The 15266-nt window shown below is 40.0% G+C and overlaps 1 protein-coding gene across 1 annotated transcript; it reads right to left on the reverse strand.

Annotated features, from left to right (window-relative positions):
• Positions 1–779: 779 nt before the first annotated feature.
• On the reverse strand, positions 780–12562 carry LOC139723860 (cell division cycle protein 20 homolog). The gene is made up of 10 exons (XM_071635065.1): positions 12445–12562; positions 11342–11513; positions 10449–10642; positions 7450–7578; positions 5632–5828; positions 4251–4345; positions 3333–3561; positions 2572–2697; positions 2085–2202; positions 780–961 (listed from the first exon to the last, which is right to left on the reverse strand). Exons 1-10 carry the CDS (start codon positions 12560–12562, stop codon positions 780–782), a joined length of 1560 nt encoding a protein of 519 aa, XP_071491166.1.
• Between the last annotated feature and the right edge of the window lie 2704 nt (positions 12563–15266).

Consider the following 15266-nt stretch of genomic DNA (forward strand, 5'->3'; position numbering starts at 1 on the left):
CTTGGCGCCCCATACAAAACTACGGTCTTTGTCAATGGTTTAAACCATGAACAAAAATTGTACCATCTTCGTGAATTCGGACCCGAGAGCCACCTCCTAGACAGGTGTATTCGGACTGGGACAGCTACCCCGGGATAATAATATTCATTGTGTCATTGTGGAACAATGATTTCATTTGACCAATGAGACCCGTCTACTGGTACGTGTGTTCTCTTGCACAAAAAGTTTGCGCCCAGGTACAATTACCGTGGGACGACTACCATGTGGACATTTCCCCTTACTCAGACTCCTCAAATCATTGCCCAGAGAACCATAGAGCCCAGGATAATCGTCCACAAGGGCATCGGATTAGGATGTATTGCTGTAAAACGTGAACGAAATTTACGGTCCTAGAAGAAGTACGATGAAAATTGATATTTGGCATAGAGGAGATCTGGAATGACGAAATACCTGATGACACAAAATTGCAACTTTCAGTCCCAATAGGGAAAGTTTCATTGCTCTCATGGATAATTTTTGGTGGCTGTTACAACACAATACCTGGTATGATGAGCAAAGTTCTCACCTAAACTGCCTCTCCATATCAAACTTCCAATTTAAAACATCGATCACATCCTATGTGTCTAAGAGTGCGAAAGGATTCTTCTTACAATTGATTAAATCAGTGGTAACTGATATGCGGCAATGGCTTGGCTGGTATGAAGGCGTGGTCTTTCCTTTTGTCCATGGTGTCTTCTTTCGATACTGTTTATTGTTTAATATCGACATCATTCCCCATCTCATCTGATCGTTCTCGTGATGAAACTCTTGACCGGGTCCTTGCTCTTCGTGGTCGTCGACGATTTCTTCGTCTTCTCGTGGGCGAAGCAGTTCCAGAATCGCAGCGTCTCGTCTGCTGCCGCCGACACCACGGTGGTCTCGTCTGGTGACAGACACATGGTGAGGACTCGGTTGGTGTGACCTGCAGGTTGGTATGGATGCAGGAGAAGGTTGGTGTTAATGGGAATGGGCTTTGTGCAGATGAAAGGAGGTTGGTGTTCATAGAAAAATGTTTGTGTGTAAAATGGAAAGGTTAGTGTCAATGGGAGGGGATGGTGTTAATGGGAAGAGGTTTGGGGGAATGAAAGGACATTGGTGTCAGCAGGAATAAGAGGTTGGTTTCAATAGGAAGAAGTTGGTGTTGATGGGAAGATGTTTGTGTATAAAATGAAACACGTTGGTGTGAATGGGAAGAGGTTGGTGTTTACGGGAAGACGTTTGTGTAAATGAAAGGAGGAGGTTATAAGTGTCAGTAGGAAGAGCTTGGTGTTGGTGGGAAGATTTTTGTGTATAAAATAAAACGGGTTGGTGTCAATGGAAAGAGGTTGAAGTTAATGAGAAGACGTTTGTTTATATGAAAACAGGTTGGTGTCAATGGGAAGAGATTGGTGTTTATGGAAAGAGGTTTGTGCAAATAAAAAGAGGTTGTCGATGGGAAGGATATTTGTGTAGTTAATGGGAAGAGGTTTATGAAAATGAAAATACGCTCGCGTTAATGGGAAGAATGATTTTGTGCTTATCGGAAGAGTTTGTGTAAACAGGAAGAGAGTGTAAAAAAATGGAAAGAGATTGATGTGATACTGGAATAATTTGGTGACAAAGAGAAAAGGTCGGTGTAAGTGAAAAAGACATTGATTTCGATGGGAAGAGGTCGGTGTAGTGAAAGATATTTGTACAATAAAATGCAATACTTTGGTGTAAGAAGGTGGTGTATGGAATACAAGCTCAAATGGCAAGCTGCCCGGAATTTTCTCCAACACTTTCTTTTATAATTCCAGCGTAACACAGTAGCTTCTTTGTGTCTTGGTTTGTAATTACATGTACACCGTACAGTAATCTATTGACGTTGTGGATAGGAGGATACAGTTTTAATACATTGTACATTATCGGCTCCTCAGTGCACGTGGAAGCATTAAGACTGCACTTACAGATTACACGGGTCAATTTAGGGAGTATTGAGGTCGAACGTTATGTTGCAGCTATAGCAATGGCCATGAATGGGCCTGACTCTAGGAATTAGATTCTAGATTATGACTTGCACATGCCTTTGAGATCACAAATCCGTTCCATGGTGGTGAACTTCCAAATGGTCAGCTGATTCTGGGCGTAACCATGTCCCGTGACCAGCTCCTTGTACGCACGTGACCACAAAATAGAGCTCACCTGTGATACACATCGGAATCGGGAAAAATTAAACACAGAGATACGAAGAACCCCATTATGTACCATAATTTCCCCGTAGCGTGGCGCTGAACTAATTAGTTTGAAGAAAAACGAGCCTTCTTATTCTCCTCCACCATTACTTTTGCTTTTATCTCTCCGTCTTTCTTCTCCTCAACTTTTTCCGCCTCTGCCTTCTTTTCAATCTTTTCCCCTCCCAAACGCCTCTAATAATTTTTTTTTTTTGCAGTCTTCTTCTCCTCCTCCTTCTCCTCTTCTATCTCGTTGTTCTGTCGTTCTTCTTCATGTCATTTTTCTTCCAGTCTTTACTATAAAGCACAGTATCTCTTTTCCAGATAACAATTCTGTTACCTGTGACTTTGCGTCTGTTGTCTTGACGCAGAGTCCAGTCTGCGTGTTCCAGAAACGGATGGTCCGGTCGGCGGTTCCTCCACCACTAGCCAGTAGGTTGGGTTGCCATGGACACCAGCTAATAGCCTGCAGTTTTTGAGATATCCATTCATTTTTCTATAAGATTTTGTAAAATATTGACAACCTATCGACCAGTAGCTGTACAAGTAATGGTAACACGTACGTAACACAAACAGAATGCTGAAGAAACATACATGTAGTCTTTAGTTATTTATGCGCCCCCTCCTCCCCCCCCCCCCCCCAATGAAAAAAAAGTTCATAGATGGTTATACAAGATTTAGTTGTGAAATAATATTCACTGAAATTAATCCACATCATTATTGTAACTTAAAAACGCGCATTTTCAATTTTGTAATGCTACGCCCGTAGTCATTCTGCATGAAAGGCTTGGAGTGGATGGGTGTACAATCCAGGTGAGTATATTGTCACAACAATAACAGGATTCAAAGCATGCAGTTGTTATCTGACTCCTGGATACTGCATGCTGTATGCAATAAAATGTCTTTATCTCTCTAATTATCGATCTATCTACCTATCTCTCTATTTTCTATATTGTCTAATCTATCTATGATTATCTATCTATCTCTCCATCTGTCTACCTGTTTGTCTATTTATCCATTTATCTATCACTCTATTTACACTGTATTTATTTATTTATCTATCTATCTATCTATCTATCTATCCATCTTTTTGTACATCACCTTGACTGCTGCTTGGTGTTGAGTGAGCGAGAAGAGTGGCTCGGAACCTGCCAGGGCCCTGGACGAATCCCAAACGTTGAGGACGTTGTCGTTCCCGCCACTGGCCAGATATTTCCCGTCGGGACTCCAGGCCAAGCCGCAAACCTCCTGGCTGTGGACGTCATTGGCCGCCACTAAGTGGTCAGCGATCCGAACGTCGTGGTGGTGGACGCCACCAGAGCGGGCTCCACTAACCAAGAGGTAACCACAACAATAACGGCAATGTATATAATTACAGGAGTATCACTCAGTAATCAATTATCACTTTAAACATCGTCTTCATCATAACAGTAAGATATTAATCTCAGTTGTATTCTAATGATACACTGTCACAGCAAATCATGCACATACTCTGGGGCCTACCAACGCATATAGATTTTGGGATAAAACTACTAAAGAGTAAAATTGTTTGTATTCTACCTTTTTTTTTCTCGCGTCAGAGGAACCCAACATTGATATTAGTCATGCTGCTCAACATAAGTACATACTTGCATCAGTTATCCTATAATATATGCAGAGGAATAACCCGTATAACGAAGAGTCATAGCTGGTCTTGATTTAATCACAAGTCATCCAATCCATAAAGTCTACTCTTGTATCTGTAAGTATGCCGTTTCCAGAAAAAAAAAGTATCATTACCTGAGAAACGACAACATCAGAACAACACATCTTAAATCTTGGTTTCATTACAAGTGTCGTAAAAGAGGAGTTACTTTCTCATCAGCTGTTTTACTTTTGCGTAGTATACAAGAGAAAAGATATCGAGGGAAATCTACAATGAACAGATTTTAATGTTCATACGCTACAAAGGATCTGTAAATGGAATACAATAATATTGTACTGCAATGTTTGAATGATAACATAATCCCTCCTCCATACCTTGACAAAATGTAAGCATTCCAACCCAGAGACGCTACTCGCGTTGGATGTCCTTCCATACAGCGTAGACACTTGTGCTTGACAATATCCCATAGCTGAATTTCATGAAGAAACAGTATAAATAATATAATAATGAATAGGAACCTAGTATAATAAGGATGGTTATGACTAGAAAAGATCACCACAGTATATTTCCTGTGCACTAATATATCAACAGGCTGGATGCAACAATTTCAAATTGGCAACATCGATTTAGTGGTTTAATCTGTGTCATAAAATGTGAGGTCCCGCTTCACAAATTAGTAGTACATTGATTACATGTAATAATAATTAGGGCCTATTAACTTCCATAGCGACAGCTCAGAAATAAATACTCAGTTGTGAATATGAATGAGCTGTTTTGAAACGGTAACTATGGATTATTGTAACGAATGACGATTACAGTTCAGTGTCTTTAACTGGTGAGATCCCGTTGTGGAGCGAACTGATGCGGGAAGAGTGCGCATGCGGGAAGCGCGCACCAGGCAGAGGAAGCATGAATGATGGGGAGATGTCGCGAGGCCATTAATGAGAGAGAGACGGAAGAGAAAGGTGGCAGAGATTGGTCTTGATTCAGTCACAAGTCATCCAATCCATAAAGTGTACTCTTGTATTTGTAAGTATGCCGTTTCCAGAAAAACGACAACATCAGAACAACACATCTTAAATCTTGGTTTCATTATAAGTGTCGTAAAAGAGGAGTTACTTTCGCATCAGCTGTTTTACTTTCGCATAGCAGAGAAGAGAAAAGAATTCGAGGGAAAGTTACGCATAGGTTGTAATGTCCCACACTACAAAGGATCTTTGAATGAAAAACAATGATATTGAACTGCAATGTTTGAATAATAACATAATCCCTTAAGAGAGGGGAGAGAGAGGTGGCAGATAGGGGATGGGAAATTATGAGACGGATGTCAAAGCTATGGGTAGAGAGGGAGAGACATTACAGAAAGAATGAGAGATCTAGAAAGGCGTTCAGCATTTGTTTCATGGTATAGTAACGGCAATGATGATGATGGTGATGGTGGTGGTGATGGTGGTGGCGGCGGTAGCGGTGGTGATGTTGGTGATGATGATAATAATGACAATGATGATGGGGATGATGATGACGACGATGACGCTGATGACGACGATAATGATGATAATGACGGTGGCGGTGTTGATGACGACGACGTCATGATGATGATAATGATGACGACAATGATGAAGACGATGACAATGATGATAAGGATGATAATGATGGTTGTGGTGTTGATGATGACGACGACGTTGCGATGATGATGATGTTTATGATAACGATAATAGCTACATGTAGGTGGTAGGCTCCCTTGTGAGAACTTACCAGTACTTGTCCTAACGAGTTGCCGACGGCAATGACGTCAGAGTCCTTCAGCCAGGCCAATGATGAGATGTAATCTCCGACGCTCTCCAATTGGAAAAGGTGGTCGATCTCGCCCGAGTTGGCGTTCCATAGGTAGACGGCGTTGTCGAGAGCGATGGCGACAATGTTCTTCGAGCTCCAGTCCATCAGGTTTAAGTCTGTTTAGGGAAGCATCTAAAAAGATTAACTCATTCTTGTTAGCTGTAAGTCCCAATAGGCACAGAAAACCCCAAAGCGTTGTACACACTTTCCAAAGTCTCCGGAACAGAAAGGGGCCACTATTAGTGAAGCGCGTAGGGTTGATACGTAGTAATAATCCTCATCCGAACAAAACACATAATATTATTTATGTTATATAATCATTCAGCAGAATCATACTGCGTCGTCAATAAAGTTGTATAGATGCATTCATTATTTCTTAATACACCAGCCTTCCTCCTCTTTCCTGTGTGAGGATTTCATTTCACAACTACGTTCACCTTCAACACCATAAGCAGTCCAAATTTGTTTGTCTTTTGTCAATGCTGTTCCCATTCCTACGTCATAGCAGATAATATATGAAAGCTTGTGGACAAAAATAGCGCCGTTAAAGATAGTCGTACTGGCGGAATTATATCAGTGATTACTCTCATAATTACTGCGATATTATAATAACGACTGAATAGTAGAAATGGCCCAATGAGGACAATGAAAACTATAATGAATACAACGTAATTTTAACTACTTCTCTTAATAACGGCAATGGCAAAATAGACATGAATTTTGATTTATTTATTGATTACATGAGGACAATATAATAATTTATAATATCATTCTCTTTCATTATTCTCATTCTTATCATAATAATAATACTACAATGATGAAAATCAAACAAAGGAAAGGAAGTGAAGAATGAGGACAAGTACTAGGTGTTACAAAAAACATTTCCACTTTTGATCCTTAATAGTTCATGTATCAGATAACACTGACATTGATATGAGCAATACCTAAATAGTTTACATTTTTGTTGGAGGTAATTTGAGAATGACAGCATGAATAAGTTTCCTTAAATTCAAGGCTTATTTTGAAGTTAGGTTTCAGATTTTGCTCTGTTTTCAACCTTCTGTACAACATTTTAATTTCGCACAGGGGTCAATTGGGGTGTATGGCAGTGTATGGTTAACACCCTGACAATGGTCCTGAACAGGATTGATATGCTATGTTACATATTCATGAGAAATTCCACTATCACAGCTAGCCTTTATTCATCCTGAAATGTAGTGTATGCAAGCACATGGAAACGTGTGCTTATTTTTTTTTTCATGTACGTACATGCATTTTTACCCTTTACCATGAATTCAGACTAGCAGTGTCCAGGGCAATCCATCATGAATTATTAATAAAGCATCCACGTACCTTGGAGCAAGAGTTCAGAAGTCTAGTCAGCAGAGGTCTGAAAAGGTGGTATTCGTGGTACATGTATTCATGTTTATTGCTCTGAGTCATTGTACAATGTAAGCACACTCTCACATACACATCATTGGTTCTTGCATAAAGATCAATTTTGTACAGAGGGTTCAAATTTGACCAAAATCTGGAACTTAACTTGAAAATTAATCATGAATGTAACGGAACTGATTCACATTCTCATGTCAAAAATCACCCCAACTAAATTGTACTTTATTCAGCTATTACTCATATCAATGACAGTGTTATCTGATGTATAGTTTGCAAACTATCAAGGATCAAAAGTGGGAAATATTTTTTTGTAACACCTAGGATAAGGAGTGTACTACTGACAGAAATCATCCCGGAGGTCTGGGGCATCAAGAATACGATCGGCTGACTGGGGGATGAAGCGGCTGGGACCTTTCTTTGGGCCTGTCGATTTGGACGAGCTGTATAACACCTTCAGATTGTTCGAGTAACCTGTGGATGGACATATTGGGGTAGAGTATCTTGTCTTAGATTTTCACAGCATTTCCAGTCTTGCATACATCTTCGAGAAAAAGGTCAATCTGTTGTTGCTGGTACGCTATATAGAAATACATTGCACAAGATCAAAGACATGGTATCTTTCCCTCCTTGTTGGTCTAATGCAAGATTTCATCGCTTATAATACAGTTTGCAAGCAGTGGTTGTTGCTACAACGGGTAAGCCTCGATCTGGAAAAACTAAAGTTTTCGTGTTGATAGGAGCAGGAGTATTAAATTTTACTCAAAAAGAAAAATGTTAAGTCAAAAAAGACTGCACAAAAGACGATATCATCATCGGCAATAAATTGAACTCATGTGACAGACAATAAAATGAGCATATGTTTTGAATAAACAAATTCAGTCTGCATTCAATGATACTCAGTTCACTTGTCCCCAACGGAACGATTCTTTTGTACGTGTTCCAGTCATGGAAAATATTCTTTGTAATGTTGACGAAGTACGTAAATTACGAAAGAACAATGATGTCAATAAATTCCAATTAGGACCAGATGGTTTACCAACAAAAACTCTTGAAAGAAAGGGCTGAAGAATAATAGCCAACTCCTTATGTTAGGTATTCAATGAATCCTTGTCCTTAAGGAAAGCTGCCAGCTGATTGGCGTAGAGCTAACATTTGTCCTTTATTCAAGAAGGTGTCCACAAACGACCCAAGAAATTATCACCATATTTCTATTACCTCTGTTGTGTGTAAGTTGCTTGGAAAGATTGTGTGTAGTCGACTTGTTAACCACCTGACAGTGAATAAGATTTTGTGTGACGGTCAGCACGGTTTCCGTGAAAAGCAGTCATGTGAGACACAAGAAGCTATTCACACTTGGACAAGTGCGATGGACTCTGGCTGTCAAATGGACATTTTTTCCTTTATTTCGCTAAGGTATTCGTTACTGTTCCGCACCCCTAGACATGTTGTTTTAATTTGTCGGAATGAATACAATACAATGGGTAATATTGATAAAGAAAATAAAATTAATAATTTTTTATTCTTTTTCCTGCAGGAGCAGAACTGATCATCTTTAGGCTTTGTACACGTTTATGTGGGTAGCCGCGAAGCCACTGATCCAACTCTACTGGTCCACAAGGCAGTCAATCCTGACACCATTTTTCGGCCAAACCATAACGAGAGATCGCTTTCAGCTTCTCCTCCACTTTCTGCATTTCAATAAAAACGATGAGGCACAGAAACGCCACGACCCCTTCTATGACCCCCTCTTCAAACTCAGGCCATTCGACGATGCGGTCACCAAGGCTTTTTGTACAGTGTTTACACCATGGCGTTCTGTAGCAATAGATGAAGCCCTCATCGCAAGATCCTTTGGACGACTGAGCTTCAAAACGTACAACCCTCAAAAGCCAGCGATATACTTCCTGAAAGAAGATAAGATTTTTAATCCATCAGAATATAATCAGGAACTTTCGTCTTTGTACCAGCAAGAACTACAGTGAAGGCACCACCCAACTGATACTCTCTATGATGACTAGCCTGCTTGACAAAGGGTACAGGTAATTAATAGACAACTGGTACACGAGTCCAGCCTTTTTCGTAGAACTATTTAAACGCAAGATCCGGAATGCATGTGGCACTGTCAGAATGAACAGGTAAGGAATGCCAAAGGATCTGAAACCAAGCAGAAAGTTGGAACGAGGAGGGTCGCTTTTCAAGTGATGTAAAGACGGGATGTAAAGAACTGCTTGTAGTGTTCTGGCATGATAAACGGGCCCGGGTGTTACAATGCTTAGCAACATCCACTCCAGTAGTTCCAGGGACACTCAGAAGAGATATCGTGTGGCAGGACAGGCCATCCGAAAACTGGACATTGTGTTGGACTATAAAACGTACATGGGAGGAGTGGATTTGTCAGACTTTCTCACTAATCAGTATACCGACATGAGGAAGTGAATGGTACAAGAAGTTGAATTTTCATTTGAATGACCTTGCTGTAACTATAATGCTTACGTTGTTGTACAACCATTCTAGTAGACAGGAGGGTTAATCATTTGACTTTTTGTTGTTGTTGTTCTAGACCTGATTAATGAGAATGATTGATGATTTCCCCGTGGAAATTTACATAGCCAGGACAGACTAAAACTAAATCGAGCCGGGAGGAAAAGCGATAAGAAAAATTTGTTTAACTTAAGTTTTCACAATACAACACTGGTCAATTCATGTTCCTCACACTGACAATACCAACGATCCGACACGTCCGAGCGTTGTGTGGAAACCTGCATCATCTGGAAGACGTAAGTTGCTGGGAGAGCGCATCCCTCGACCGCGCGGAAACCAGATACATGTGTCGGAAGTGCAAGGTGCCTCTCCATCCTGTGTGCTTTGTATCGCACCACACTTGAGCCAATTTTCGCTCAGGATAGACGAGCGAAGTACAAATTTGTACACACCGGCAGGAATTGCAAAGTATGGCTGAATGCGCTGATTATCTTTTCTTTTTTTTTCCTCAAAACGTAACTGATATTATTTTGCCATGTACGTGGTGCTTTTTTTTCAAAAATTTTAAAATAGTTGCGGCCACATCGCGACGACTAATTTGTTTGCTACTTCTCCGAGACGTCTCCGCGAACAACCGGCGAAGATGAGGATCCGTGACAGAGAACATGTCTCGGAGACATCACAGGTAAAGTCCCCGCGACTTCCGGGCAAAGTTAGCTTGTTTGGTAACGTCACCCTGGAGTCGTCCTCTGTGTGACTTTTTTCGGTCTTTCGTGTCGCAAGAGTCGCAAACACGTCTCCTCCAGTGAGACAGGCCTTTTAATTATTTTCTACGGTACTAATCTGAAAGCTGAACTTACCTTCTTGGGCCTTCGGTGCTCGCTGTTTAAACGTTAGGATCTTGGCATCACGGTTGTCGTTCAGCCGTTCCTGCAAATCGACGTTGTACGTTGACGAGTTTTCGGCGTCCCCTCTCTCCGACGTTGCCGCATTTTCCTGCGTGACTTTAAAGTGACTCCGGTCTACGTTCATGAGGGCGCGGTTTGGAATGAATCTATTTTTTTACGTGTGGGGTTTTTTTTCATGGGGGAGGGGGTATATAAAAGGAAAAAAGTGGAATAATCTCAGCATAAAGAGTACGTTTATGTTACCTCATCAAATTTTATCCTAATGTCTTCTTATTGTCTTTTTATAACAGGTACAAAAATCACAAGGATATTTCCCGAAGAAGTGTTGAAGTAATTATTTTATCATTGGCCTTATGCAGGCATATATTCTTATAAATCATCGTGAACTAGCTGTTTAACTTAGATTGTATATCATGAGCTGACGACAGAATGGTTAAGGGGAGAGAAACAGACAGACAGAGAAACAGACAGAGAGACAGATACAGACAGACAAACAGACATGGCGGAAGGGAGATGGATGAAGAGATTCAAAATTCATAAGAAACCAAGTAGATTCAAAGAAAATAAAGTAGAGATTTAGATAGGGAAAAGGGAGATAAGAGAAATGTAGAGATAATTTAACAGACCCCCCCCCCCCCCAAAAAAAAAAAAAAAAACAATTCAAAGAGGAAGGCGTTAGGAGAGATTTAGCAAAGGAAATAGGGATAAAGAAAGGGGGACGGAGAGAGAGGAGGGTGGTTTAGAGGGGAAGAAAGAGAGAGACAAAATGGAGGCGGATACAAACCGTAGAGATACATATAATAACTATTTTGAGTTTATTATCATTACAACTCAATGATACAAACCTGTCTCCACCACCTCCGTTTTGCTTGGTCGTATCTTTTCCTGGAGACTTGCTAGTCTTTCTTCCAGGCGTCTTTCTGGGCGATCTCTCGGATCCTTTTCTGGATGGTGTCCGCCTCAGTCCTTTGGAAGGTGTCTTTCTCAGACTCGACGGTGACAACGCCAACCCTCTCTCTATAGAAAATAATTTCGAATTGATAGAATGAATGAATAAAAACCAAACAAAACGAAAAACCAACTTTGAAGCATTAAAGAAAAAGGTATGGCAAAATCCGGTAAAATCTTGCATAATTCTTTGTGATATTAATGTTATTTATCATGATAGATAAGGAACAACTCTATCCAAAATCACTGAAAACCCAAAATCACCCTTGTTGACCAAAACTTCAGGCCCACAGGAAAAGCAACTCAAGAGCCCTTTTGTATTATAGTTCAGATGATAACAGTATATTGATTATATCATATTGCCACTGTGTTAGGCAGTTGTCCTTAAAGGGACATCCCAGACAATTTTCATAACTTCACATCATGTTGTACATAAATCGACAGCTCCATGTATAGATTTGTGGAATTTATTGTTGTCCTTGAGCAGAGGAACCAATACTCAATACAAAAATCTTAAACAGATTACACTGAACAATGTTGATGACGTAGAGCCTCACATATTTCAGAAATGAAGCAGCGTAATTCTATTACAATACCGCTTGCCTAACAAGTTCACCTGTGTAGAATCTATGCATGCTTTCTTCTTTTGTTCTGCTTCCTTGAGCCCCAACTCATGTATTCTCGAGGTGAGGTTGCCATGTCATCATCCTGGAATTGTTCATTGCAATTTGTCACACATTTTGAAAACATTCATATTCCCCATCCAAATCACCATAAATTCTGCAACTCTACTCAGTATAACTGATTTAAATTTGTTCAAATGTAAAGTCTGAAAATCCTCCGGAGGTCTCCTCTAAGTATAATTACCGATATTACTACTATTCTAGGCAGTAAAATCAGCTACTGTTAGTTTATTCCCGTAGTAGTAGTAGTATAGTAGTTTCGCAATAATTCCACTTTTTACGAACACTAGGCCTACTCATACAGAAGTTTCTTTTACCTTTTCCCTCAATCGCCTTTCGTTGCCAGCGCGGAAGAGCGGATCCACTGCCCATGCTCAGCGGGCCGTCCAGTCGGATTAATTCACTCACACTCGACTCGAACTGAAGATTTGACATGATTGTTTTCCAGCTTAGTTACGTATATAGCGGCAGGTGCTACACAAATGACGCTACCTATAATTGAATGAACTTTGTTGAAACTTGGGATAAAGAGAAAGGAGAGAGAGGAAAACAAAATGTTAAACCGTGCATGATCTGAAACTTGTGCATGAGTAGATGTGTTTGAACAAACTGAGTTTAACCCCCCCCCCAAAAAAAAAAAAAAAAAGACAGAGTTTTCTCATTGGCTCCAGCAGTTTATTATCAAGGCGTTCTACTCTCCGAATACATTGTGCGGACAGGTGATAAGCATAAAGAGACTGTTAGATATCTTGATATCACCTTTGATCAACGACTGAAATGGGATATTCTTTATATGCAGCAAGATTAGTAAATTAGTAAGTTATGTCTGCTTCTTCATTTTCTTCATGAAACCTGCCTTAAATTAGTATACAACTCTTTAATTCTTCGAATTTTGGATTACGCAGATTTGATTTATGATTCGTCCAAAACGAAATACACTATGAAATTACAAAAGTTACAAAATAGGGTAGGCAAGATTATTCTTGGAATTAGTCCCTATAAACATCCATTGAATCATGAAATTAATAAAAAGTTGAACTGGATCGGCACTTGTATTCCATGGTTTTTAAGTGTCTACATGATTTAAGTGCTCCTTACCTTAAAGATTCGTTTAGATTTGTTCAGCATTTAAATACGCCCTTCATCAGAATGGAAATCTTTCATTGCCAAAGATCACGACCGAATACTGTAGAAGAATATGGTTGTGTACAATGGGACTTGCAGCTACAACTATTTACCGCTGGAATATAAGTCCTCCTTCAAGTTATCCGTTTTTAACAAGGTGATAAAATAATTCTATTCCTATGTTCTTATGATTTTCAACAACGTACACCCATATTATTTTCATGTTTTTTATTCATTCTAATTTTATGTACGTGTATTTTTTATGATTACAGTTGTATATTGTTTCTTGAAATTTAGTTATTTTTATGTATAGGTACTACTGCTGTTTTTATGGTTTCCTGGACCCCTCGGTAGAACAGTAGTGTCTTGTAGGCACAGCTGAGCAGGGCAATCCAGCCATATCCCAATCAACATGTATGATTTTCATTTGTGTATTTTTATGTTGATTTTATGCGGAAAATAAATACAATACAGTACAATACAACAAAAATACAAAAATAAACAAATCAGGCAATTTGTATTTGATTTTCATTCATTTATGCAATCATGGGTCCTATGTTGATAAGACCTCTAATGCATAATATCAATATACTCAACTTCGCCCAGTAGCTCTGGTCTTACAACTGTCTTATGTAGCTGAGACATTGTACAGGTGATAAATCTGGAAGGAAACAATGGGGTAAACCACAGACTGAATTTTCTTCGTTTATCCCTTAAAATTCAGGATAAAGAATGGGCGGTAAAGTACGCTCAGGAACTTGGATTAATCGCTAGCAGCGTGAAGTGTCCCACCCGCAAGTGTCAGCTGAATAGCATCTACAGGGTAGGTCCTATATTATTATGTAGAACGAAAATGTGACCTTTTATTGCTAAAAACGATGTCAGCTATACTACACGTCCTCAACTTGTACTAAATGATGATTAATTTGCTTGTCTTTTTCTTTTTCACATCTTCAGGTTCAGTGACAGGGAAGAACAAAATCCGAAGGTCGTTTCAAGTGCAAAAGGAGGAGGTGCAAACTAAAGAAAAAACAAGCTCCAATCCGGAAAGTAACTTGGTTCAACCAAAGCAGTCTGAGTCTGCGCCGAAGGATCTCCTTCGTGTGTATTGCTTTATTCACAAACTGTCATTGGGCAGAGCTGTTCATGAGGCTTCCCCATCTCCTCCGGAGATTCTACGACAGACAGTGAACTGTCGGTGAAGCAGATGTAGACACTGCCACTCCTTCTACTTAAACTTCAACTTCTTCTTCAGACTTTCATTACCTCCGGACATTACCACAGAAAGTGAGCACTGTCAGCTGCTGACGGTGAAGCAGATGTAGAGACTGCGATTCTTTCTACTTCAACTTCAACTTCTTCTTCAACTCCCCTCTACATCAACTTCATCTTCTTCAGTATCAACTTCATCAGTAGCTGCGTCAACTTCTTCGAGTAGTTCTACATGTTCTACTTCCAAGACAATTGTGACAACGAGACTGTTAGTGACTATTACAACTACTGTAGAGAGATTTGTCAGTGGACTGTTCTCAACAAGTTACACTGCGACACACCCATTGGTGGACAAGAAAGGTTGTTGAAATGGACGAGTCAAAGTTTGGGAAGCGGAAGTATGTATCAAGAAAGGTAGATTGATTGACGGACAGTGGGTTTTGGGAGGGATTTGCAAAGAAACAAGAGAAATATTTCTTGAGCCATTGCCGGACAAAAAGAGAGATATAGAGCCACATTGGAACCATTTATCATCCAGCACATTAACAACAACAATAATCGTGAATGGCTGTTGGAAGGCCTATGACCAACTGGGAGCAGCAGGATTTGAGCATTTAGCTGTCAATCACTCATTGCATTTAGTGGGCCCTATTTCTAAGCAACATACCAACAACATCGAAGGATTGTGGTGGTAGATCAAAAGGCAGTTGATCTTTATCTTTATCTTATGAACAGAGATTGAGGCACCTCGGACTTTCAACTTCAGCATACCACAGGGCGAGAGGTTACATGATTGAAGTTT

The sequence above is a fragment of the Diadema antillarum genome, unplaced genomic scaffold (genome assembly GCF_040938485.1).
Source record: "Diadema antillarum isolate AM-2024a unplaced genomic scaffold, OU_Dant_1.0 scf00000201, whole genome shotgun sequence".
Lineage (NCBI taxonomy): Eukaryota > Metazoa > Echinodermata > Echinoidea > Diadematoida > Diadematidae > Diadema > Diadema antillarum.

Bases quoted from the DNA above. Each gene is read 5' to 3' on its own strand.
- LOC139723860 (XM_071635065.1), bottom strand. From the start codon at position 12,562: ATGTCAAATCTTCAGTTCGAGTCGAGTGTGAGTGAATTAATCCGACTG. The intron at 11,514-12,444 runs GTAAAAGAAACT...TATTTTCTATAG, and splicing joins AAAGGCGATTGAGGGAAAAG to AGAGAGGGTTGGCGTTGTCA. The intron at 4,346-5,631 runs GTAAGTTCTCAC...CATGAAATTCAG, and splicing joins ACTCGTTAGGACAAGTACTG to CTATGGGATATTGTCAAGCA.